The following is a 25686-nucleotide window of genomic DNA, read 5'->3' on the forward strand; positions in this document are numbered from 1 at the left end:
TTACAGTTTTTCTGTCTCCCATATAGCCTTGCTAAATACGTATTTGTCAATTGAATCTTTAAACCCACAAGTAAAAATTTATTGCACCGTAAAAAATCTAAACTCAAAGGTAAAAATTTTTATTTATTCAAACATTATAGATAATGGAAACGTCAATTAATTTCTAAATGCCAACATAATGAACACTAAAAAATTAATTTTAAAGACATATTTTGAACATTCTTCAATTAAATTCTTAGATTTTAATCTAATTGCACTGTATATATTACAGCAATTTGAATCTGCTTGCCTTGATACCCAAGACTGATAACAATTAGTGAGGAAACAAATAGGTCAAGTTACTTTTTCCTCCAATAAGGACTTCCAAAAAGGGCAGGAGAAAGGATGAAATTAGAGAAAAAGGAAGAAAAAAAGAAAGGAAAGTGTGTCCAGGGAAATCCTGATCATTTTTATTTATTGTTAAACATAATATCTACTACTTAAAGTACCTTTCACATATAAACTAGAAATGGAAAGTAATTTTTTTGAAAAGTAATGGGTTGGGCACAGTGGCTCACTCCTGTAATCCCACCACTTTAGGAGACCAAGGCAGGAGGATCACTTGAAACCAGGAGTTTGAGACCAGCCTGGGCAAGATAGTGAGCCCCACCCTTCACAAAAATATTTAAAAATTAGATAGGGTTTGTGGCTAATTAAAAAAAAAAAAAAGTTTTTTTGTTTAAACAGTCTCGCTCTGTCACCCAGGCTGGAGTGCAGTGGCGCAATCTCGGCTCACTGCAACCTCTGCCTCCCAGGTTCAAGTGATTCTCCTGCCTCGGCCTCCCAAGTAGCTGGGATTACAGTTGTGCACCACCATGCCTGGCTAATTTTTGTATTTTTAGTGGAGAAGGGTTTTCACCATGTTGGCCAGGATGGTCTTGAACTCCTGACCTCAAAGTGATCTACCTGCCTCAGCTCCCAAAGTGCTGAGATTACAGGTGTGAGCCACCGCGCTCAGCCAAATTCTTTGTAGAGACAGGGTCTTCACAGTGCCTGTAGTCCCAGCTACTAGGGAGGCTGAGGTGAGAAGATCCATTGAACCCAGGAGTTCAAGGCTACAGTGAGCTATGATGATGCCACTGCACTCCAGCCTGGGTGACAGAGTGAGACCCTGTCTCTAAAAAACCAAAACAAACGAATAGTAATGCTCAGCTACTTAATGTCTAATTGGTCTTGTAACATCAAAGAATGATTAGCCATCACATGAAAACAAGAAAGAGGAGGCATGAAAATAATACTGAAGAATCCTGAAACCAAGCCTTTTATCCTAGGGCTAATCTTTATCAAGTTATAATCTCTCTGATCTCAGTTCTTTCACCCATAAAATAAAAAGATCACAGACTATATTTTAAGCTCCCTTTTAAATTTAATATTCTTTCTACTGGTTAAATTGGAAAAGTAGGGACAAAGAAGAATTAAATAAAGAATGTTTTGACTGATAATACAGTCAGTTCTGTTTAAATACTAGCTTTGAAAATGCAAATTTGTTCCAACACAAGGGACATATTGGGGAACACTTTGAGCATAATTTAATTTTTGCATTTGATTATGTCATTTAATTCACAGGAAACACTAGGTGAATGTAGAAAAGTAGACTCAGTGGAAGCAATCAACATAGGAATACACAAAGTGCACACACACACTCAAATATCTACCCGTTTTCTCAGTTTACTGTATTATAAGCCACATCCACCCATTCACCTTTGCTATTATAACTTTTATAAGATTTCAGATAATCCTTTTACTACTACAAACTGCAATCTTTCCAAGGCCAGTCTACAAGCAAACTTCAAGTCTTTTACAAAGTAAACGGTCACATTTATTGTAGTATTTATATACTTTTAACCATGTAACATATGTAAAATCATACTGCCATTTAAAATCTTTTTTTAATTTTTATTTTTTCAGAGACAGGGTCTTGCTGTGTTGTCCAGGCTGGAGTACAGTGGCATGATTGTAGCTCACTGTAGCCTCAAACTCCTGGGCTCAAACTATCCTCCTACCTCAGCCTTCTGAGTAGCTAGGACTACAGGCATGAGCCACTATACCTAGCTAATTTATTATTATTTTTTTTGTATAGATGGTTTCTCACTATGTTGCCCAGACTGGTCTCAAACTCCTGGTTTCAAGCTATCCTTCTGCCTCAGCTTCCCAAAGTGCTAGAATTAGCACCATAAGCCATCATGCATGGCTAATTTTTAATCTCTTTTTTAAGTGACGGTTTTTTAAGTATTGTGTCCCTAACTCCATTTTCCCAGTAAGCTTTGTGGTTTTTACTGCATAATAATTTTTCATAATTTTATATCTTATTGTAGCAGAACTGACTACATTACTGCTTGGGAAAAAAATCAATGACCAATCCATGTTTTCAGAGATAACACATGGAAGACAGGCATGGTGGCTCATTCCTATAATCCCAGCGCTTTGAGAGGACAAGACAATCAGACTGCTTGAGATCAGCCTGGGCAACACAGTAAGACTTTGTTTCTAGAAAAAATAAAACTATTAATTGTGCATGGTGATACATGCCTGTAGTCCTAGCTACTCAGGAGGCTGAAGTGGGAGGATCCCTTGAACCCATGAACTTGAAGTTAAAATGAACTATGATGGCACCACTGGAAGATCCAGTCTCTTAAAAAAGAAAGAAAACAGGAAAGCTTCCAGCAAGTCTGCTTAAGCATTAAAGTCAGAAAAAAAGCCTTTTTCTCTAAGCTTCCTCCTGAAAAACTGTTTTTTCCTCCAAGTTTTCATCCATTGACTAGGTAGCTTCCAAGTCATGTATCAGATTTGGAGCTGGAAGAGTATCATTCACCTTGAAACAGTGAACAAAAATTTGAATTTTTCAAGAACTAAAGAGGTGACATTGAATGTATCTTCCAAATTCAGGTCTTGATTCTGACAGAAAATCTTGGCAAGCACCCCTATAAATGCTTAATGTTCAATAATGAGCTATTCAATAGCTACTCAATACTTAACAGGAAAATATATGCGGCAAAAAAATGATTTCTGCAATATAGTTATAATGGTACAGTACAAACCACAGAACCTTTACACTTATTCACTCCTAATTCTTGATTAGCCCAGAGGTAAAGAAAATAGTGAAATTTAAAAAGTGATACATCTTTCCTCATTTCCATGCAGAGTAGAAAAGGGACAGACCTGAAGCACTTAGCACTGAAGCCAAAGGGGAGGTAAAAATAATGCTGCTATTTAGCATGCTCAAGAAAGATAACGTCATTGTTTTGCTTTCTTGGATAAGCCTGGACTAAAAACCAGGACTTATCCCAAAAGTGACAAACATAAGCATTGCACAACATGCGCTCCTACACATGGGGCAAAGTTACTTGGGTATTATAGTCATGCCCCTGGCACTATTTCTTAAAGAATTAAACGTAACTCTTTTTAAAGAAATAATTGAGATTTATGTTTACTTCCAAATGCACATATATATACAAGGGGGAAAAAGTGAAAGGAAAGAAACACCAAAATGGTAACAGAAGTAATACTTGGGTAATGAGATAACAGATTAATTTTTTTCTTGTCTATAACTTTCATTATTTTACAATGAATACATATTACTTCTACCATCACAGGAAAACAAATATCTTTTTAAACAGTTAACTGAGAGATAAATCCATTATCGTAGTTCATGCAGAATTAATAGTAAGTCAGCATGAGAGTCAAGTAGATGATGGAAAAAAAAAAAATTAAGCCAGCAAACATCCCTGCTACTTCCAAAGGGTCAAAGGTGAGTAAATTGGATTTGGAGAGCACTCCGCTGCCGACCCCCATGCAGGAAAATCCACTGAAACTAGAGCACGAAGGCAATTCTGCAGTAAAACTCATCTTCAAGAATGTGGATGGGTACAATGACAGACACTCTATCCATGGAGGTCCAACCTTTTGGCTTCCCTAGGCCACACTGGAAGAAGAATTGTCTTGAACCACATATAAAATACACTATCACTAATGAAAGTTGATGAACTAATAAAAAAGGTTCATGCCTAATTTTTGTGATTCTGTCACCACAAATAAGCAAAAAAATCCTTGTATTTAAAGGGCTGGACATGGCTGCTACCCAGCAGACATAAATCATTTGTTTGTCCCTGTTTTTATCAGTCAGCATTTTGGTGACTACTGGCATTCTGAAAAATCATCACCTTTTGGGTAAAGCACATATAGGGTCATTTAATGAAATTTAACACTGTCTGATAGCAGAGAATATGAAAATATGATCTAACTAAGACAACCAGTAACAAAAGCCTAAGAAATGTGCAAAAGGCCATTGCAGATTTTCTAGCCAGCTTTCTCTCAACATCATTGCCACAATGATGATGAATATTCATTATCCACTGAGAAAGCATGTAAAAGTGAACTACTAGGTATACAACACTATCCTAGATGCTATGGTGAACACAAAAGACACAAAGTGCAGTCATTCTCTTCACAGCATTCACACATTTGATGGGGAAAGATATGATATAGATATCAGAAATATTTAAATAACATAAGACCAACAAAATTAAATGGCTAAATGAACTGCACAGATAAATACTTAAGATACTTAAAGGATGGTCTGCTCAATATGGACTTGAATATTTCACTTCAAAGAAGAAGATAATCGGCCAGGCGCGGTGGCTCAAGCCTGTAATCCCAGCACTTTGGGAGGCCGAGGCGGGTGGATCACGAGGTCAAGAGATCGAGACCATCCTGGTCAACATGGTGAAACCCCGTCTCTACTAAAAATACAAAAAATTGGCTGGGCATGGTGGCGCGTGCCTGTAATCCCAGCGACTCAGGAGGCTAGGGCAGGAGAATTGCCTGAACCCAGGAGGCAGAGGTTGCGGTGAGCCGAGATCGGGCCATTGCACTCCAGCCTGGGTAACAAGAGCGAAACTCTGTCTCAAAAAAAAAAAAAGAAGATAATTTTGATAGACAAGAGACACAAGGGTAGTTCGGGCACAGTCACCAATATGAGTGAAGTCACTGGAGTGGAAAAGGCAATGATGAGTCTGGACACACTGGAATAAAATTACCAGGATGGGGAACAATAAAAGGAAGGAAAGGGAGAGATCTGGGCAGATTATACATCTCCTTAAGGGTTTCTTTACCTTGAATCCATCTAGTATACCATTATCAGATTAAGAACACTTGTGCAAGCATAAGAACATTGCATTTAAGCTACAGAGAGACAGAATATCAAATGTCGTAATTAAAGTAGGTGCTATTTTACAGATAGAAACTAAATTAGTTAAACAGAGAAGTTAACTAATTTGCCCAAGGTTATTGAGTTTAGTAACAGCGCTGAGATTGAATGTAGGCAGATCTACTCAACTCCAAAGTCCATGCTCTTTTTTTCACTACTCCACTTTTACTACCTCTTCCTAAAGCAAATCTCCTATAACATCACTCTGAATTTATACAGTCCCCCTATGACAGTGTATTCTCCTACCCTTTGACTGTCCAGTGTCCCCAGAGTGATGCCCTGTGCTCAGGAGACTCGTATCTGCAGATAAAATTAAAATGACCTATAACAGTCTACCCTGCCCAGGGGTATTTCCATTGTAACAGGAATCAGAGCCTTAAATTAAAAGAAAAAAGCTCTAATACAAGCCATGTGGTAGAAATGCATATCTTACCTTCATAAGGGAACAGCTCAAGGCTGTGTCATTAAGATGTCCATTTTCATAGCTTATAGTTAAAGCTTATACAGTAAGAATCTTACTCATAAACCCAGAGGGTCTCCATGGAACTCTAACCAGCCCCAATCTTGGAGACAAAAGACCAGGTGTGGCTGCAGGTTTGCTTCAGAAGAGAATTGGAAGTCTCACTATTTTACATTTTAAGTATATAAGAAAATGTAAATTAAATATAGCTGACATATTTACATATTTCTTTAAGGGACAGGTTGCTAAAAATGTGCTTTCTAATAATTCTAGAAAATGATCTTACACTGTCTTTGGGACCCAAGAGAAGCATTATCTTTATTACTTCTTACCTTTTTATTATAAAAGATTTCACAGGTATCAAATGTCACCCAAGTATCATCTTTCAAAGGAACTGAAATAAAATTCGCATGGGATCTCAGAATGCATAAAGATAAGTAGGGAGAAGATCATGGTCCTGAGAGGGGTTGCTCCCTGGCACTCATTATGGAAACAGTCTTCACCGACTGTTCATTTGCTAAAACTGGAATATACTAATAGCTAGGTCAAAGGTCCACCTGATAACTTGAAAGTTCCCTATCAAAGATTTTAATAGGCCAAGGAACGATATGAGTTTCAGAATAATGGTTCAAATTTCTACCAGCCCATCCAAAAGCTTCAAAATTATATTAAATTATACATTTTACATACAATATAAAGACGTTAATTTGAAAATAAAAGTGATATTGTTTACTCTTTTTCAACAAAAGCTGTTACACCCCTCACCCTAAAAAAAAAAAAACCTCTTTTTTTCTGAGACAGGGTCTCGCTCTGTTGTCCAGGCTGGAGTGCAGTGGTGCTATCATGGCCCTCTGCAACCCTGAACTCCCGGGCTCAAGTGATCCTTCTGCCTCAGCCTTCTGAATGGCTGGGATTATAGGTGTAAGCCACCACATCTGGCTTATTTTAAAATTTTATTTCTAGAGACACGGTCTTGCTATGTTGCCCAGGCTGGTCTCAAACTTCCGAACTCGAGCAATTATCACACCTCTGTCTACCAAAATGCTGGAATTACAGGTGTGAGCCACAGTACCTGGCCTTAAAAAATCACTTTCTGGCCGGGTGTGATGGCTCACGCCTGTAATCCCAGCACTTTGGGAGGCCAAGGTGGGCAGATCACCTGAGGTCGGGAGTTCAAGACCAGCCTGACCAACATAGAGAAACCCCATCTCTACTAAAAATACAAAAAATTAGCCAGGCATGAGGTCACATGCCTGTAATCCCAGCTACTTGGGAGGCTGGGGCAGGAGAATCACTTGAACCCAGGAGGTGGAGGTTGCGGTGGGCCGAGATTATGCCATTGCTCTCCAGACTGGGCAACAAAAACAAAATTCAAAAAAAAAAAAAAATCACTTTCTAAGAAATTCTCATTTTATCAATGCTCTAATATATATGTCAATAGATTTTAGGTATAGAATTCTTTTCAGAGACACAAAAAGAGAATGCAGCCCTTACATATCTGGATGGCTCTTCTAGATTCTGGTCATTCATGTTAGTAGGAACAATCCGGGTAGCCAGTGGTCCTTCTGCAAAAGGTTTTGGTAACTGACCTCTGAACTCTGATGGAATGAACTGAAGCTGCCAACTGTCAGAAACACAAATAAGGAGAGTAAGAAAAACACAGGGGGATAATATTGCTAAACCTATTTGAAACAAACAAGCCAAAAAATCATGTGAAAAACATTTCACTTGATGGAAAAATATTTCTGCTAAAACCTTAATCAGGGAGCATAGAGGCAGAGGTCACAAATCGGTCCAAAATCATTGAGAAATTTATAATTAGATGTCTCTTGACCCATTTCACCAAGTCTTAGCAGTGAAATTCATAACCAAACAGTCATACCATCAAACAACCAGAGAAGTGCCGATGATTATTGTCAATTACTATTTGGGCACAGAGACTCACCAAATGAAGCAAATTATCAGGTGTATAAAAACATAAAGAATGAAAGAGGTCAAGCGCGGTAGCTCACGCCTATAATCCCAGCACTTTGGGAGGCTGAGGTAGGCGGATCACGAAGTCAAGAGACACCCCAGCCAACATGGTAAATCTCCATCTCCACTAAAAATACAAAAATTAGCTGGGGCATGGTGTTGCATGCCTGCAGTCCCAGCTACTCAGGAGGCTGAGGCAAGAAAATCGCTTGAACCCAGGAGGCAGAGGTTGCAGTAAGTCAAGACTGTGTCACTGCACTTCAGCCTGGAGATAGAGCAAGACTCTGTCTCAAAAAAGAAAAAAAAAGAAAAGAAAAAGAATGAAATGTAATATATGGCACTGAAAACATACTATGGAAGAAATACTTTGTTCCTGAGTAACCCTCAAACATATCCTTATCTATAAAACTATTTCAAATGTAAAAGGCAAAGGCCAAAGTCAACACTTAAAAAACAAGTTTTAATTTAATCATCAATGACTGAGACGAGGTCTTTATGAAGCATAAGGTACTACTACCTAAAAAAGCTAAGCTACTGAAGCCAGCTCTCAAATGGAGCAACATGACTCATCTTAACCAGATATCCCTTTTACCTACATGGGACTCTTCTCTGGCCAAATTAAGCAAACTACAAGGAACTTTAGGGCCTATGCTCTCATAACCACAGACAGCATAAAAGATACTGTTACGGATGTTTTAATCACAGCTTTCCCCAGTGTCTACATAATGGTAAAGAAATTTCACCACTGTTGGATCAAAAATTTCTTCTCTCGTCTAGCTGAAGTTTCTAGACCACTTTTAGAAGTGGATTAATATCAGGTAATTATAAAAATGTAAATATGAATCCTCAGGAAGAGCCACTGGCAAAAGCCTAGGACACAGGGCATTTTCAGAAGTCCCTGGACACCTGCGGTTATGGACAGTGCAGAATGTCTACCCAGACCCAGCCCTCAGTCTAATGAGCCTAATGAACACAGAAGGCAGGTACACAGTACGCAGGCCCCACAGCTCTTCGAGGTAGTAAATGATTCAATAACTCTCTGTGAAAACTCCAAAAGAAAACAAAAATTAGAAAATACTGCCACAGAACTGCTCTATCTACTTCTTGATTTAAAACTCTGGGAATTAAAGGACAACTTACTTATCAGGCAGAAGGAAGCTGCTGGGAAATCGATACCACTCTTTTCCTACACAGACATTCACAGGTCTGCCTTCTGGGACAGTGTGGATGGTTGGGTCTGTAGCAATTCGGTAAAATTCTGGATACAAATCAAGGGGCCCATGATATCCTGGAAGGAAGAATAGGCAGTGAGAGCCAGAGATGAGTAAGATGAGATTCTGACTTCAATTATAATGCATATTAATGTCGTACCATAAGCCACATGAAATTTAAAAGGCAGGAAGGACCACAGCAATTCCAGCAGGAAGCCTGCTCTACAGGTAGAAAATGTCCCTCTAGCTGAGAACATGGTTACAGCAGTGGCCCTATTCTGCCAAAAATAATTGGCTTTCTTGCCCCTCTCTATGCCCTTTCACCTTTTTAACTTCATTTTCCTTGAGCATATTGTAAGATTATGGATCCAAATACTGATTATAAGAAAGCATATAATCATGAGAAGTTAGTCTAAATTTGTATTTTAAGTTTCAGACTTCCTTAATTTATCAGTATCCATTAGAAGAAAACAACAACAAAAATAGACAAAAAATGTAGTTAATCACGCTAAAAGGAATCCTTAATCTTCTCTTCAATCCTAAGATACAGAAGTCACATCCCACTCATTAATATTAAGTCTACAGTTTTTCTTTTTAGAAATGGCCTCTTAGCATAAGCCAAATATGTATTATATAACCATGAATCAAGTAAAACCTAAGGGGAAGTGGCTCATCAGTGTAGGTTAAGATATTCTTAGAAGATCTACCTCTGAACAGTGCCACAGAGCGAGAAAATGACAAGAGCCCAAACAGGAAGACAGTCCCTAATGCCAGCCAATTCGACGTCACAGTATAGTGCTCCAGGCGATATCGTTGAAACACAAAGTGGTAACATTTCTGGAAGTACAGAAAACTGTGCTGGTAAAAGAAAATATAACTTGTAGAATATACATAATTACAAGACATCACAGTAACATCAAGATCAAAGTCAAAAAAGAGGTTCTATTAAGGATCTGAGCATTTGCAAACAGTGACATCCCTACTCCAAACTCTAAGATAAAAGCCAACTCCTTTAAGACTACCTGTAGTTTTGGCCAGCCAGAGGGCTTGCCAACAATAAAATCTCACTAGCTTCATAGGAAAAGTATTTAAATATTTTGCTAGCATTTATAGGCCTAATAAGATATTTAAAAAAAAATTTAAGAAATGCTTTTTTTTGGTAGTTTTATTTGATATATAAAGTATTTCAATTTGTTTCTGATATAATGAATACTAATCTTTACTATCAAAGTTTTTATCAAAGCTTTTAGTATCAAAAAAAGGTCTCATGACCAAATAAGAAAAAAGAATTCCCCTCGTAGAACACTAGGAACATGCTCTTAATTATATACTGAACGACTTTACAAACTAGATGAATATTATAATATAAACACATGCATGAATTCTGCTGTCTTTCAGTACCTTCTATCAGACCTCTTCCCTTCCTTCCTTCCCTTCTAGACAAAAACTACTTTCAGAAAGCAATTTTCCAATATATAACAAATGGCATCAATCTGTTTGAACCCTTTTCATATTTTTGGAAATCTATTCTAAGGAATCAGTCCAAATATAAGCTATTTATCCTAGCAGTATTTAGAATATTGAATAAATAAGCAACCTAAATTTTACCATGAATTATATCTAATAACTATATTATGTAAAATCAAGTCAATATATTATACATTGCATAATAATGTTACATATTATATCCAACTCAGAACATTCCACAGCTACTAAAATGATAAGCACAGAGAATGTTATAATATTAAATTAGAAGGGATATAAAGTCACATGTACAGTGATTATCACAACTATAATAAACCTTGGTATATGATATACAAAAATGCTGGGAGGAGTTTTTGTTAGGTTAATGGGGCTAATTTTTCTTTTACCACTTCCTAAATTATCTGCAATAAAGTTCAATTACTTTTATAATTAAAATTATTTTTTAAAACTATCACCTAAATTGATGAACCTTGAAAACATTATGTTAAGTGAAAAAAGCCAGTCACAGAAGACCATATATCATGTTTCCATATATAGAAAATGTTCAGAATAGGCAAATCTATAGGAACACAAAGTAGATTAGTGGTTACTTAGGGCTGAGGAGATATGGGAAAGGAAATGGGGGAACAACAGCTAAAGGGTACAGGGTTATTGATCTAAAATTGACTGTGGTGACAGTTGCACACATCTGTGAATAGACTAAAAACCACTGAATCATACCTTTAAATAGGTAAACTGTATGGTTTATGAATTATATCTCAATAAACCTGTTAAGAAAAAAACCTATCATCCTAATTATTTTCTTTTATGCCAACTGCAAATGGTAGTAGAGGGCAATAAAGCGTTCTGAGGCTACTGAAGCCATAAGTAGAGAGATATTCAAACAGTTAAGATGAGCTCTGCCAAGGAATTGACCTGGGCAGGTTTTCAATCAGGATTACAGAGTGCCCCAGACTGTGAAGTGTCTGATGTGATCCCAAACTCTTGGGTAAGTTTTATTATGATCTAGCAGTTCAAAGAGCAGATGTTCCATTACCTCTGCCACAGAATGGAATTCTGCAATTGGATTTCTGTTGGTAACAGAGGCAAAGTAACACACAAATTAACACTGCAAACATGTAATCAGCAAATAAGAGTATGGTAAACAGCTAAGCAATCAATACAAGAAGCTTTAATAATATGATCTGTATCAGGCTTCATGTTGTGGATAAAATATGTTAGGTGGAAGCATTCTGTAATTTTCACTTAAGTTTTGTGAGCAATTATTTAATAAGTAAAAAAGAATGAGGCAGATATACTTCTCCCTGAAACTCACCTGAAGTGCAGAGAGAGCCACAGCACCACAGAGACATATAAGTGGATATACAGGGAAAAGAAATCTCTCCTCTTTGTGAGGCTGGATGAAGAAAACCATAAACCAAATATACATTGGAGCCAAGGTAAGCCAATATGGGTGGCCTAAATTCTGAACTGCAAGACACAGAAAAACATCCACCTTTCAATATATTAGAACAAAACAACATATTTAGTTTCAGTGTTACCTTGATCTCAAATTTGAGAGTATGCCCTAGGACACTCCATAAAATGTTTCTACTCCTGTATTCACACTTTCTCCAATGCAATAAAGGCATCAAAAGGAAAGAGGAACATACTCCTTAGCTCTCCCGAGATCTAAACTCTAACAGCGGCACAATACTAGATTGGTGAGGACACAGATGAACGTCAAGTTAATGGCTAATAGAACTTAATAAATTCTACATTGGCTGAAGAAAATGCCGTCTCCTTTAATGAGTCCTGCCACTAAGATGAAAGGTTTGTGAGATTAACCAAAAGCATAACATAAACTCATTTCTTGGGTTTTAATGCTGATGTTCTGTTTAATACATGAATCCTCTTATCTATACACCAGTCTGTGCAAATAGCCATTGATCAAAGGTAAAAAAATTGTTGGATTCTCAAACTCATACTGGTTTCCATCAAGCCACAAATGACAGTTTGTTTCAAAGGAAATATAAAAATGCTCTTAAAGGAAGTTTAGTGATTGTTTTCTCTCCTTTTTTGCAATACTCATTCACTCTGCGTCCCCAAATTGGAACAAAAAGGTACTTAAAGCAAGTGAAAGAATTAAAGGAATGTAATGAACACTAAAACCCAAGAACCTGCTGGAACGTTCCTGCAGTTAGGTATATGAGCAATGAGTGATAGGCCTGCAACCCACAGTGAAGGCATCTCCTACTGTGTTTACATGAGCGTTAATGAGCAACGCAAATGCAGGCAAATGGTAGATAGACAGCGCCCCCTGGTGTCCACTATGTCAACAGCAGGCTAGTTTACAAGATCATGACCATCATCAAGAACCACTTTATGCCTAATTTAGCACTCCTAGGTTATCAGTATCACTGAAAAAATTATTTGGGGATAAAAATTCTTGAAGTACAATAATAAGATTATTTTTTCAACCTTTTCTCTAAGATTTTATCATGGGATTTTAGATAATTTAGGATACGTAACTTTCTAAATAGCGTATTTTAAAGGGGAGATATTTTTTCTTTTTTTTTGGAGATGGAGTCTCACTCTGTTGCCCAGGCTAGAGCACAGTGGCACGATCTCGGCTCACTGCAACCTCTGCCTCCCAAGTTCAAGCGATTTTCCTGCCTCAGCCTCTCGAGTAGCTGGATTTACAGGTGTGCACTACCACACCCGGCTAATTCTACTTTTAGTAGAGATGGAGTTTCACAATGTTGGCCATGCTGGTCTTGAACACCTGACTTCAGGTGATCCACCCGCCTCGGCCTTCCAAAGTGCTGCGATTGCAGGCGTGAGCCCCCGTGCCCGGCCTAAGGTGGGGTTTTTAGTGGAAGATTATAAATCCTTTTATTGTCCACAAGTAAACAGTCCTTTTCTCTTCTGTACCTTAAAGGCTAACAAGTAATCTTTTTTTTAATAAGGCAAATATTTTGAAATGTCCTCTATAAAATATACAAAATCACAACCACAGCTAGATATGATTGAATCATGGGTAATTTCTTTCCTGTTTCTTTATAATTTTCTATGGTTTGGGGAGTTCTGTTTTGTTTTTTCTCGAGACAGGGTATCAGTCTGTCACCAAGGCCGGAGTATAGTGGCACAACCATGGCTCACTGTAGCCCTGACCTTCTAGGCTTAGTGATCCTCCCACCTCAGGCTCCCAAGTACCTCAGACTACAGGTGTGCACCACCATGTTCAGCTATTTTTTTTCAGTTTTTTGTAGTAACAGAGTCTCACTATCTCATCCAGGCTGGTCTTGAACCCCTGAGCTCAAGTAATGCTCCCACTTCATCCTCCCAAAATAATGGGATTATAGGCATGCACCACCATGCTTGGTCTTTTTTCTTTTAAAAAAGTATTGCTTCTATTGTAAAATCACATAAAAATCTAAAGAAAAAAACAGAAAATGTTCATTTTCTTATTAGGTAGATATGTACATATATTATACATTTTAAACCAATATTTTATACTTAAAATTATATACTGCAGAGAACAGCTTAATGTCCTGTTTTGTTTTGTTTTTTACATATAAGCATTTCCAAGTTTTCCACAAGCATAAATAATTATTATTGTTGTTTTTAAAAATAGAGACACAGGTCTCACTATGTTGCCCAGAGTGGTGTCAAACTCCTGGCTCAAGCAATCCTTCCACCTTAGCCTCTCAGGCAGCTGGGACTATTAGGCACTTGCCACTGCTCTCAGCTATCATAAATTATTTTTATAGTCAGAAAAACAGCTATTTTCAAAAAAAGAATAAGTGATCCTTAAGAAATAGAAGGGATAGAGGAATAAGTTAACACCTCAAGGAAGCAAACAGCTGAGTCTAAAATGTGGGACATTATGCAAGATGATGGCCTGGTTTCTTTAAAGAAATATTTGGAAGAAAAAAAGTAAGATAGGGGTCTTCTTAAAAAACTTAAGAAATATAACACTAAATTCAGTGTGTAACCCTTACTGAGATTCTGCTTTAACCTAACTATAAAAGGCTATTTTTCAGACAACCTAGGAAATCAACTGGTTATCAGATGATATTAAGAAATTATTGATAATTTTGTTAGGATAATGGCATTATGGTTATGTTGAAACAAGTCTTAATACCAAAAAAAAGTGACTCTGAAGGCTGCTCTAATATTCTTATAACACAATGAACTCATTATAAACCATTAATAGTAGAAAAGCAGAATGGAGGTGGGATGGGGGAACTGATCATATGGCATCCAAATCAGACTGAAAAGTCTGAAATTAAATCTTTTTCCAAATCTCATATGAATTTCTGCTCAAATCTGTGTTCCATAAAAGAAACGAGAGGCACTAGATATCCAGAGCCACGACAACTTGAGAAAACACCAGCTGTGCACTACAGAATCAGAGCAAGCAAAGCAAATGACAAACCGAACTTTCTCCAAAAAGGCAGACACAGAAACAAAAGGGAACAAAGAGAAGCATCATGCTTCTGAGGAAGTTCAAAGCTTCTCTTACTTTAGTATCGAATCTGGGGAAATCCTGGTATGGTTCAGATTTTATACTTTTGTTTGAAGTACCATCCCGTGAATTACCTTAATCAACCTACCAGGCTAATACACACTTCTTTAAAAGATAGAAAACACAAATAGGCTTGTTCTCTTCTGAGGTTTTTCTTTTCCTTTTTTTTTTTATTTTTGAGAGGGAGTCTTGCTCTGTCACCCAGGCTGGAGTGCAATGGCACAATCTCGGCTCACTGCAACCTCTGCCTCCTGGGTTCAAGTGATTCTCCTGCCTCAGCCTCCTGAGTAGCTGGGACTACAGGCATGTGCCACCATGCTCGGCTAATGTTTTGTATTTTTAGTAGAGGCGGTGTCACTGTGTTAGCTACGATAGTCTCAATCTCCTGATCTCAAATGATCTGCCCACCTTGGACTCCCAAAGTGCTGGGATTACAGGAATGAACCACGGTTCCCAGCCTCTTTCTGAGGTTTTATAAATATTTTTACCTCCCTGGGTGATTGTGTAAATTATACTGACTTCCTCACTTAAAGCGATAATGAAGCTCTTCCTCTTGTTAATTTGTCACAATTAACCAAATCTTCACAAAGGTTCAACTGATCAACAAATACAGACTGAAAATCCAGTAAGCCCACCATTTCTATAGGGAGAATGTGGAAAATAAAACAAGTTGGATTTTCCTTCAGTTCTTGGTATACATCATTACTTGCTCTTTCCCCCAAAAAAACCTACCGTCTCTTATGCCACTCACCATGAAATCTCTGCAGCAGGTATTCCATAAGAGAAGTCAGTGGTAGGACTAGAAGAGCCAAAGCAAAGGCTACATTGAAATTCAGAAATCCATTAATTAAATAGAAATACCAGGGTTCTGTACCTGAGAGAGACATAAGAAATCATTAGTGGATGCCCTTAATACCTATTACGGTGCCTGACATATAGCGTTCTTTGTTCGAGTAACACTGATGATCCTATGCCTCACGGGAATGAGAATCCTCTTCCCGTGCTAAGCCACACAAAAGAAGCACAAGAGCAGAAGATGGAAGAGAATGGGACTGGTCACAAGGATTTAGGTAGAAATCAAGTGATAGTTAGCTGTATTTTCTATACTGACCACTATATCTAGCCCAAATGGAACTAATGCTTTTGAGAACTACCAAATAATTTAAATAGCTTTAGAGCCACATAGGCCTAATATAATAAAACTGCCATTTCAATTTAACTACTCTCTCAACATTGGGCAGAAAGGAAAGAGTGATAAGAGAACTTAGTTTGTGGCTGGGTGTGGTGGCACATGCCTGTAATCCCAGTTCCTGGGAAGGCAGAGATGGGAGGATTGCTTGAGCCCAGGAGGTTAAGGCTGCAGAGAGCTGTGGTTGTGCCACTGCACTCCAGCCCGGGTGACAGCGAGACCCTGTCTCAAATAAAAATAATGAACTTAAGATTGAGTTATTCAGGCCTCTCCCATTGTGTTTTCACCTGCTTGTTCCATTTACATTCTAGGAACTTTCCCCTTGATATGCTCAACCACTATTTTATAGTCGTGTACATTGGGCAACACGTGTTTGGTAAAAAGCAACAACTTGTTTTTCTTAGATCATGTTCAGAGACCCGGGTCTTGTTCAGAAGCTTTGAGGATTCAGAATGAAGCAAAATCACTAAAAATACAAGCCTCTCTTCCACTAGTTTTGATTCTTTAACTCAAAATCCTTACACCCAAATGATGAGAAACAGCCCCCCTCTGCACATTTAGCAGGTTTTTCATCTGCTTTTTCCCTCTGTATGATTACTTCAATCAAGCAGTGAATGACACATGCGGGTTTTAATCACTGTGTGTTGTGACACCCGCCTTGCACCATAGCAATTTCCTGCAATCAGCACTGCTTAAAAGGGTAATCAGAAGGCAGAGGAATAGTCAGAAAAACCTAACATTCTTGCAGCTTGCACAGCAAAATAAGATTAGAAACCAAACCCATAATGCTAGAAACATTTAGGGGAGAAGTAAGAGGGAGAGAGGTTACACTAAAGAAGAGTTTAAGTTCAACTGTGTGTCACCTTTGGGGGAGCTCGCTCCTTCCTGTCTAAATACAATGATGGAAATTATTCATGAACAGAGGTCCTATTCCAGGCCCATTTCATTATCGACACTTTAATCTTGTACTCTTAATAAAAAATGCATTTGGGTTACAGAAAACTAATGGATGGTTTTATTCTCAAATCAAAAATGTCTTCTCTGAATCTCAATTAAAATTTCACAACATATTTTTTAAACTAAGTCCTTTGGGATCCAGTTTCCAGAGAGGTAAGCTTTTGCACAATCCTCTCCTGACCACCAGTGTGGAGGCAGTGCTAGCAACCTCTGACTCGCCTTTTTCTTAACAGGATTCTGGAAATCTGAGCGTGTGAAGAAAAACCACAGAGTGACCAGAGAGAAAGGGGGTTATCTTTCACGTTATCTATTACAGATGTTAAGCACCAATAGGGAAAAAGCTACTTGTCTCTTTGATATTTGCAAATACAAATTGTTTTTTCAGGAAAGCACTTTAGCTTCCAGCAAATATCTGTCTCTAACACAATTTACGCACCCTCCTGTTAGAGCTATCTTTTTATCTAGGTATACTGTACTCTGAGATGAGGAAACAAAGGTATTAAGATGGTAAACACAATCATTTTTATGTGTTGTGAGCTCATAAATCAAGTTTCCAAATAGGTCATGAACATTTCGTAATAGACTGTAATTTCCCTGAAAGATGGAGCAAAAATTGGGGGATAAGCCAATAGTGAAGAAGGTTGAAGTATCAACAGTCTTAAAAACAAGGGCAAAAGGGAACAAAAAGAGTGACTTCTATTAGCCAGAGTCCTCCCCTGCTTGATGGCACATCTGCCTTAGGAAAGAAAAGGGTACAAACTTTTATCTCTTTCCAGGGAGATATTCAATGCTGCTGCTCAGAAAACATTAGAGCTGAACTATGAAAAAAAAAAAAAAAAAAAAAAAAAAAAAAACACGTCAGAATGACAAGCTAAGCGCTAAACTGGTGCAAGATGTTTAGGTGAAGGAAAGCTGGCAGCAGGGTCTCTGCAGGGAGTGACTCACCAATCTTCCTCTTTATGGAAAGTGCCTTAAGTCCTCTCAGTCAAATGAGCTAAGGGGAGCTTTCGACGAAGCTAAAAGAAGGGATAATGTTTACTGCTCCATAGATTGAATGAAGGAGAACTACTTTCCAGAATTATAATTTTATAGAACTGTAGGCACTAAATCATAGTAAGTCATCCTTATAAATGTTAAATTTGTACCACCAAGAGGGAAAAGCCACTAAAGTTCAACAGAAATGATTAATAAAAGAGGAAAGGCTCTAGAACAGTTCTGGCTAGCAGTGAATTCTAAGCAGGACTGATAAGACCCCACTGGGGCTTCTTCCCTTGCCTCTGCAATTATGGAAACCTGTGGGCCTCCTAACAGAGGGCATTTGCCTTTATCTTCCAAAACTTTTCATCCAGTGATCAGATGGATGTTGATAAAACACATAAACAGGCAATGGGATCCTGTCCTAAGCTGCAAAGTGGCATCCTGAGCAGACTGTTCTTTTTGAGGGAAAAGCATTTCCTCTAAGTGTCCTCCCATGCCTTCTCCAGGCCTGTGCACTCTTCATCAGAGAGCACCACTCTTCACTCACCAGACAAAAATACTTGCCAACATCAATATCTGAGAACTTGAAATGTTATGAGAGGCAAAATCAGTGCGAAGACCAATCACTTTCTTTTCCGCAACATTAAATTTTACCTCTTCATCTCTGACTCCACAGAGATATTTTGCCTAAGACTTGGCAACTCCAGTCCACCCTATTCTAAATTTTCTCAGTGCCAAGTCTTCTTTACCTTATCCAAACACTCCTTCTTTGTTCAACAAAAGGGTCTGGTACAGCACTCCCATGTAAAGGAGAATTGCCAGTGTGCATGCCACTCTGCCACCCAAGCTCACTAGGGGCTCCCCCTGATCACTCCAACCCAAAATGCATAAACCTTCACAGGTATAACTTTCCAACTATCCTATAGATTGGATCCTATCTTCTATCACCCTTAATTCATGCTCTTTGTTTTTGCAAGTTTATTCTCTGGTAACGTCTTAGCAGCCAAACTCCAGAGTTTTGCTAAGGGTCTTGTTTTCAGTGGAAATACAGGCTTTGAAGTCAGACAACTCTTATCCCACTTTTGCTACTTATTTAATAATGTGGCAAATTCCTCACCATCTCAACCTCAGTTTCTTTATCCAGGAATAAAGATAAATAATGCCTGTCTCACAGAATTTTTATGAGGGGAAGAAGATGGTATGTGAATAACTTCTGGCAAACAGTAGGCCTTCAATAATCAGGTGATATTGTAATTAACATCTTTGAAAATTTACTCCTGTTATTTCCCCTGGCTTCAAACGAAAGGTGTCAGCTCAAGTCTGGAGCGTGTCACTACTACATGCTATACAGCCAGGAAAGTATAGAAAGGCCCCTTTGAAAACCAGGAACAGTTCATGACCAGTCTGACCTGACCAACATGGAGAGACACTGTCTCTACTAAAAATACAAAATTAGCCAGGCATAGTGGTGCAAACATGTAATCCCAGCTACTCAGGAGGCTGAAGCAGGAGAATCGCTTGAACCTGGGAGGTGGAAGCTGCAGTGAGCCAACATCGCTCTATTGCATTCCAGCCTGGGCAACAAGAGCGAAACTCCATCTAAAAAAAAAGAAAGAAAAAAGAAAAGAAAACCAAGAACAACAGAGACGGTAAATGTTTATATGACTGTAACCACAATGGAGTGATTGAAATGATCTTGCTCATGTCTGAATAGTTTCTACCTAAAATTCAACCAATGCTATAAAAATAAGTTTTTATATTTGACATTCCATTTGTCAGAAATGCAGCACCCTAACATTTACTAAGGAAACTCCTACTCTTTCTTCCAGGCTTAGCTCAAGAGCCACACCTTTCTTGACACTACCAGAGGGACTTGCTCCTATGATTCCCTATCTTTCCCCTATAGCACCTGTAAGACACTGTCCTGCAATTACCTATTTGAGTGTCTGCAGCCTAATTAGACAGTAAATCCTATGAGGACACAAGATTAATGCTCAAGAGCAAGGTACTTAATGTTTCTTTTCTTTTTTTTTTTTTTTTTTTGAGACAGTGTCTCACTCTGTTGCCTAGGCTGGTGTGCAGTGGTGCAACTTTGGCCTACTACAACCTCTGCCTCCTGGGATCAAGCAATTCTTGTACCCCAGCCTCCCAAGTAGCTGAGATTGCAGGTGTGCACCACCATGCCCAGCTAATTTTTGTATTTTTAATAGAGACGGGGTTTCACCATGCTGGCCAGACTGGTCTCAAATTCCTGGCCTCAGGTGATCTGCCCACCTCAGCCTCCCAAAGTGTTGGGATTACAGGAGTGAGCCACTGTGCCAGGCCTTCAATGTTTCTTTAACTGAAGTCCATTTGTCCATCCATTCAGGAAATATTAACAGTGGCAGGCGGATCACAAGGTCAAGAGATTGAGACCATCCAGGTCAACATGGTGAAACCCCGTCTCTACTAAAAATACAAAAAATTAGCTGGGCATGGTGGCATGTGCCTGTAATCCCAGCTACTCAGGAGGCTGAGGCAGGAGAATTGCCTGAACCTGGGAGGCAGAGGCTGCAGTGAGCCAAGATTGCGCCATTGTACTCCAGCCTGGGTAACAAGAGTGAAACTCCATCTAAAAAAAAAAAAAAAGAAATATTAACAGGGTTAGTATATTCTTATACATGAGAAATAGCACTAAAAGATGTATACAAAAACTATAAGCACAATGCATTTTATTCCTGTTTTAAAATTTTTTTTAAGTTCCAGGGTACATAGGTAGGATGTGCAGGTTTGTTACACAGGTAAACATGCACCATGGTGGTTTGCTACACCTATCAACCCATCACCTAGATATTAAGCCCGGCATGCATTAGCTATTTTTCCTGACGTTCTCCCTCCTTCTGCCCTCTTCCACAGGCCCCAGTGTGTGCTGTTCCCCCTCTCTGTGTCTACGTGTTCTCATTGTTCAGCTCCCACTTATAAGTGAGAACATGCAGTGTTTGGTTTTCTGTTCCTGTTTTAGTCTGGCTTTCAGCTCCAACCATGTCCCTGCAAAGGACATTATCTTGTTCCTTTTTATGGCTGTATAGTATTCTATGGTATACACAGCACAATGCATTTTTAATTTTCAGATAAGAAACTGTGTATCTAACATAGCTAACGAGGCACCTGGAGCAGGAGACTCTTGTAAAATGCCAAAATAATGCTAAATAATGCCCAACATGTAATAAAGTGCAAGAGCTAGCATTTCTAATACAAAAAACATGCTATCTCACTGTCTGACAATTTTACTGCATCAAAACATTTAGTAAAAGACAGGTCTTTTATATTTACTGAATGGACTCACCAATTATAATAAAATTAGCTGACAATCATAAAGTACTTTTTGATTTAAAAAGTATTTTATTGGGCTGGACATGGTGGCTCACGCCTGTAATCCCAGCACTTTGGGAGGCCAAGATGGGTGGATCACGAGATCAGGAGATCGAGACTATCCTGGCTAACACGGTTAAACCTGTCTCTACTAAAAACACAAAACATTAGCTAAGCATGGTGGCATGTGCCTGTAGTCCCAGTTACTCAGCAGGCAGAGGCAGAGGAAGAAGAATCACTTGAACCTGGGAGCTGAGATTGTGCCACTGCACTCCAGCCTGGGTGACAGAGCAAGACTCTGTCTCAAATAAATAAAAAGTATTTTATTTATATCTATTATATTATTTTTATTTGGTGTCAAGAAAATCTCAAGCTAGCACCACAACAGGTCTAACTAAAGTGATTCTAGGATACAACAGTAAATGACACACTAATGTAACCCAATGGATACTCCAGAATTCATCCATTCATTTATTCTTGACAGATCTTTACTGTAAATCTGGGATACACAAGGAATTCCCACTAAGATGGAAGAAGTATTCTCTCTGCAGGCTTTCTAAATCAAAAAGGAGTCAACACTCTAAAAGAATGGAAATTAGGCTGGGCATGGTGGCTCATGCCTGTAATCCCAGCACTCTGGGAGGCTGAGGCAGGAAGATCATGTGAGGTTAGAGTTTGAGGCCTGCCTGGCCAACATGGTAAAATCCCTGTCTTTACTAAAAATAAAAAAATTAGCCCGGTGTGGTGGTGGGTGCCAATAATCCCAGCTACTCAGGAGGCTGAAGCAGAAGAAGAGTTTGAATCTGGGAGGCAGAGGTTGTGGTGAGCCAAGATCATGCCACTGCACTCCAGCCTGGGTGACAGAGCAAGACCCTGTCTCAAATAAAACCCAAAAAAACGAAAAGAATGGAAATCAGACAAATTTCTTTTTTTTTTTACCAAATTCAAAGATGAAGTAAGAGCACAAAAATCCTGCCATGAAGTAATAACTCCCTGAAGTCTGGCTGACGGCAGCACTGTATCAGTCCTGTTCATGGTTGGTATGCCAATTCTCTCTGTTTCAACGAAGTTTTTGCTACCACTAGGAAAGTGATCAGTTTTTGTACATCCAAAATAGCAAAATCTGAACTGAAGCTACCCCAGGTTCATTAAAGTAGGCAGAAAGAAGTCCCAAGGACTGTTTCCCAGTAAAACGCTGACTGAAATGAGCAGCAAATGCCAATGTCTCAGGAAAGACTGGTCACTGCTCTGCTGGATCTCAAAACCTACTACAGGGGTTCCTGATTGACCCACTATTAAACTAGCATTGTAAACTTAAATCAGAATTTACTCCTTCTTTCCTACTTTCTCTACCAGCCTGATTATTCCTAGATTTAAGAGCTTCATCCCTGGGCACAGTGGCTCACACCTGTAATCCCAGCACTTTGGGAGGCTGAGACTGGCAGATTACCTGAGGTCAAGAGTTGGGGACCAGCCTGGCCAACATGGCGAAATCCTATTGCTACTAAAAATACAAAAATTAGGTGGGTGTGGTGGTGAGCACCTATAATTCCAGCTACTCAGGAGGTTGAGGCAAGAAAACTGCTTGAACCAGGAGGGAAGGTTGCAGTAAGCCGAGATCACGCCACTGCATTCTAGTCTGGACAACAAGAGTGAAACTCCGTCTCAAAAAAAACAAGAGAGATTCATCAATCTAGAGGGACATAAACAATCTGTCACTTTTATAAGTCTCTCACAAAAGGTTTTATAAATAAGGAGTTAGAATATTGATAAGCCATTATAAAGGTAAAGAAGTCAACTTTTCAAGATTAACACAAATAAACTCAATTTATTCACAGAGTGGATATTGTGTTTCCAATAGGCTTTCTGTGAAACGATTTCTACCATGCAATCTAGATCTAAGACCTCTGATTGTCTTGTGAAATAGAATACAATTTTACAAGTAAACTAAAACATGCGGCGATCAGAAACATGCAAACTCTCCCTAGCTAACGGGAGACATCTAGAGGCAAAAGCTTAAACTGGGGCCTTTTCTCACATTCTTAGGGATCCTAGAGCCATAAAGGAGTAATTATTCTCTAACTGTGCAGTTTGTGAATTCAATCCACTGAACAAAGCACTTTTTATTTTAACCCATTACTTGCCATTTAGAATAATATTCCCAAAATTCCAGGAGGCTCAATTAAATCTCATTCATATTCTTACTTTAAATCTCCCTATTCAATCTGTTCTATTGGCAAAATGGCACAGGCAATTGATGGACATGGCTAGTGATAAGGCTTAAATTGATAGGAGTACAGTTAGACACAATCTTAACCTGCTTCATAGCAGAACCTCAAAGCAAGCACTTATACAGAATGCTCCAAGACCTCAAAAAATTAAGGCAGAAGAGACTATAATTATTTTAATGAAAAACTGCCTCTCTTGTGAAATGTTTGCTGACTTGGCTGATTTGATCCAAAAGATCTCTAGTTCATCCCCCCGTAACTGTAACTAACTCAAATGCCTTCAGGGGCCAAATGAAACTGGCTGGTAGAGTGAAAGGCATCAGGGAAGGAGTGGAGATGGGTAAATTGAAGACTGCATCCCCAGATTAAAGACATTCCATTTTTTCTCTTAACCCTAAGCTGGTCAACTTCCCCACCCTCCCATGCTGACCCCAGCCCAGCCCCATTTGCTGTAACTTTGTCTAGAGATTTTCCAAACTTTCTCCCCTTACGCTTGAATTGAAGTAAAACAAATCTGGAAAAGAAAAAGTAACATCAAATGTGTGTATATATAGAAAATGTCTGGGCAGGGCGTGATGGCTCATGCCTGTAATCCCAGCACTTTGGGAGGCTGAGGTGGGTGGATCACCTGAGGTCGGGAGTTCAAGACCAGCCTGGCCAACATAGTGAAACCCCATCACTACTAAAAATACAAAAAAATTAGCCAGACATAGTGGCAGGCACCTGTAATCCCAGCTACTAGGGAGACTGAGGCAGGAAAAGTGCTTGAACCCGGGAGGTGGAGGTTACAGTGAGCCAAGATAATGCCATTGTACTCAAGAGTCAAACTCCATCTCAAAAAAAAAAAAAAATCTGAAGTATCCTCCCAGGTGTTAGTAATGGAGATTATTAACTCCCAGGAGTTATATGGAGATGATTGCATTATGTTTTTATTTTCTTCTCCTACCATACTGGTTTTTTATCAAGAAGAGAAAAAAGTAACTTTTAATTTTTAAAAAAGCAGTATCAAAAGCCATGGCATGCCCAGAGTCCTCAAAACTCTGAAAGTGAAAATAACAAACAGGAAAAATAAAAAGCCAGTATTGGAATATCACATTAATCAAGGGAAATATTTGAGTGGCTATGTTTCATCATTGTGCTGTACTCAGGAAAAGATGGTATCAGCAAAGAAATGCTGTATTAATGAAATGAGGCAACTGAATTAAAAATTTTAAGTTCAGGCAAATTAAGCTATCTCCTAACACTTCCATAAATTTCACAAAGCCTTACCATAAAGATCAGGTCCATGAGGAGTAAAGACATTATACAAAACAATGTTGAGTGGTGCAATCACCAACTTCCCATAATAGTAGCTGTCAATGACCACCACAGGCACCTAAAACAGAGCAGAAAATAGTTTTGCTCTGGAAACATTCTCAAAATGCTAACAGGATAAACCTGAGAATGAAAAACAGAATAAACTCCTAATGTTCCTTTTTCACATCAAAGTTGCTTTCATTACAACTTTAGGACAAAACAAGAAGAAAAGAAAACTCACCAGAAAGAGTATGAGAGCCACCAGCGACCAATAAAAGAAACTCTTCCACCTGTGTTTCATGACCATCAAATCAAAGGCAATGGGTAAACTATTTAACACAGAAACAGAGAGTGGGGAGTTAAATAAATACTGACAGGTCAGATTCACACATACCTTATGATGAACTGAGAATAAAATGCCTCTTCCAGTTATAGTGAGGGAAGAAACCTGGTATGTGAGAGGATGTCCTCACAGGACCCATCAGAGTGCTCTGTATCCCATGGATGCATAAGAAATATAATTACTGAGCTGCTGGAATGAATTCCATTTTATACACATTTATGTGTAACAGACATCTAAAATATATTATTAAGCATATGTGTCCTACTGTCTTACACCCACCCTGCCAGATAAGTACTGACTTCTCCCTTCCGTGATTTATAGGATTTCCAGGATTTTAGCAATATAACGTTATTATAACTTTTCCCTTCCATGATTTACAGGATTTTAGCAATATAACGTTATTACAGACTTTTTTTTTTTTTTTGAGACAGGGTATCACTCTGTTGCCCAGGCTGGAGT

General features: G+C 38.7%; 1 protein-coding gene across 1 annotated transcript in view; it reads right to left on the bottom strand.

Moving 5' to 3' along the window:
* ALG9 (ALG9 alpha-1,2-mannosyltransferase) overlaps window positions 1–25686 on the bottom strand; it is an 87508-nt gene that overhangs the window by 44151 nt on the left and 17671 nt on the right. The window contains exons 5-11 of the mRNA XM_017517656.2: window positions 25126–25213; window positions 24858–24963; window positions 15637–15759; window positions 11691–11845; window positions 9598–9748; window positions 8820–8967; window positions 7200–7329 (exon numbers count right to left, since the gene is read on the bottom strand). Of these exons, the coding sequence (XP_017373145.2) occupies window positions 7200–7329; window positions 8820–8967; window positions 9598–9748; window positions 11691–11845; window positions 15637–15759; window positions 24858–24963; window positions 25126–25213 (901 nt within the window). The remainder of the gene's footprint in view (window positions 1–7199; window positions 7330–8819; window positions 8968–9597; window positions 9749–11690; window positions 11846–15636; window positions 15760–24857; window positions 24964–25125; window positions 25214–25686) is intronic.

Source organism: Cebus imitator, unplaced genomic scaffold, assembly GCF_001604975.1.
Source record: "Cebus imitator isolate Cc_AM_T3 unplaced genomic scaffold, Cebus_imitator-1.0 Scaffold641, whole genome shotgun sequence".
In the NCBI taxonomy this organism is placed as follows: Eukaryota; Metazoa; Chordata; class Mammalia; order Primates; family Cebidae; genus Cebus; species Cebus imitator.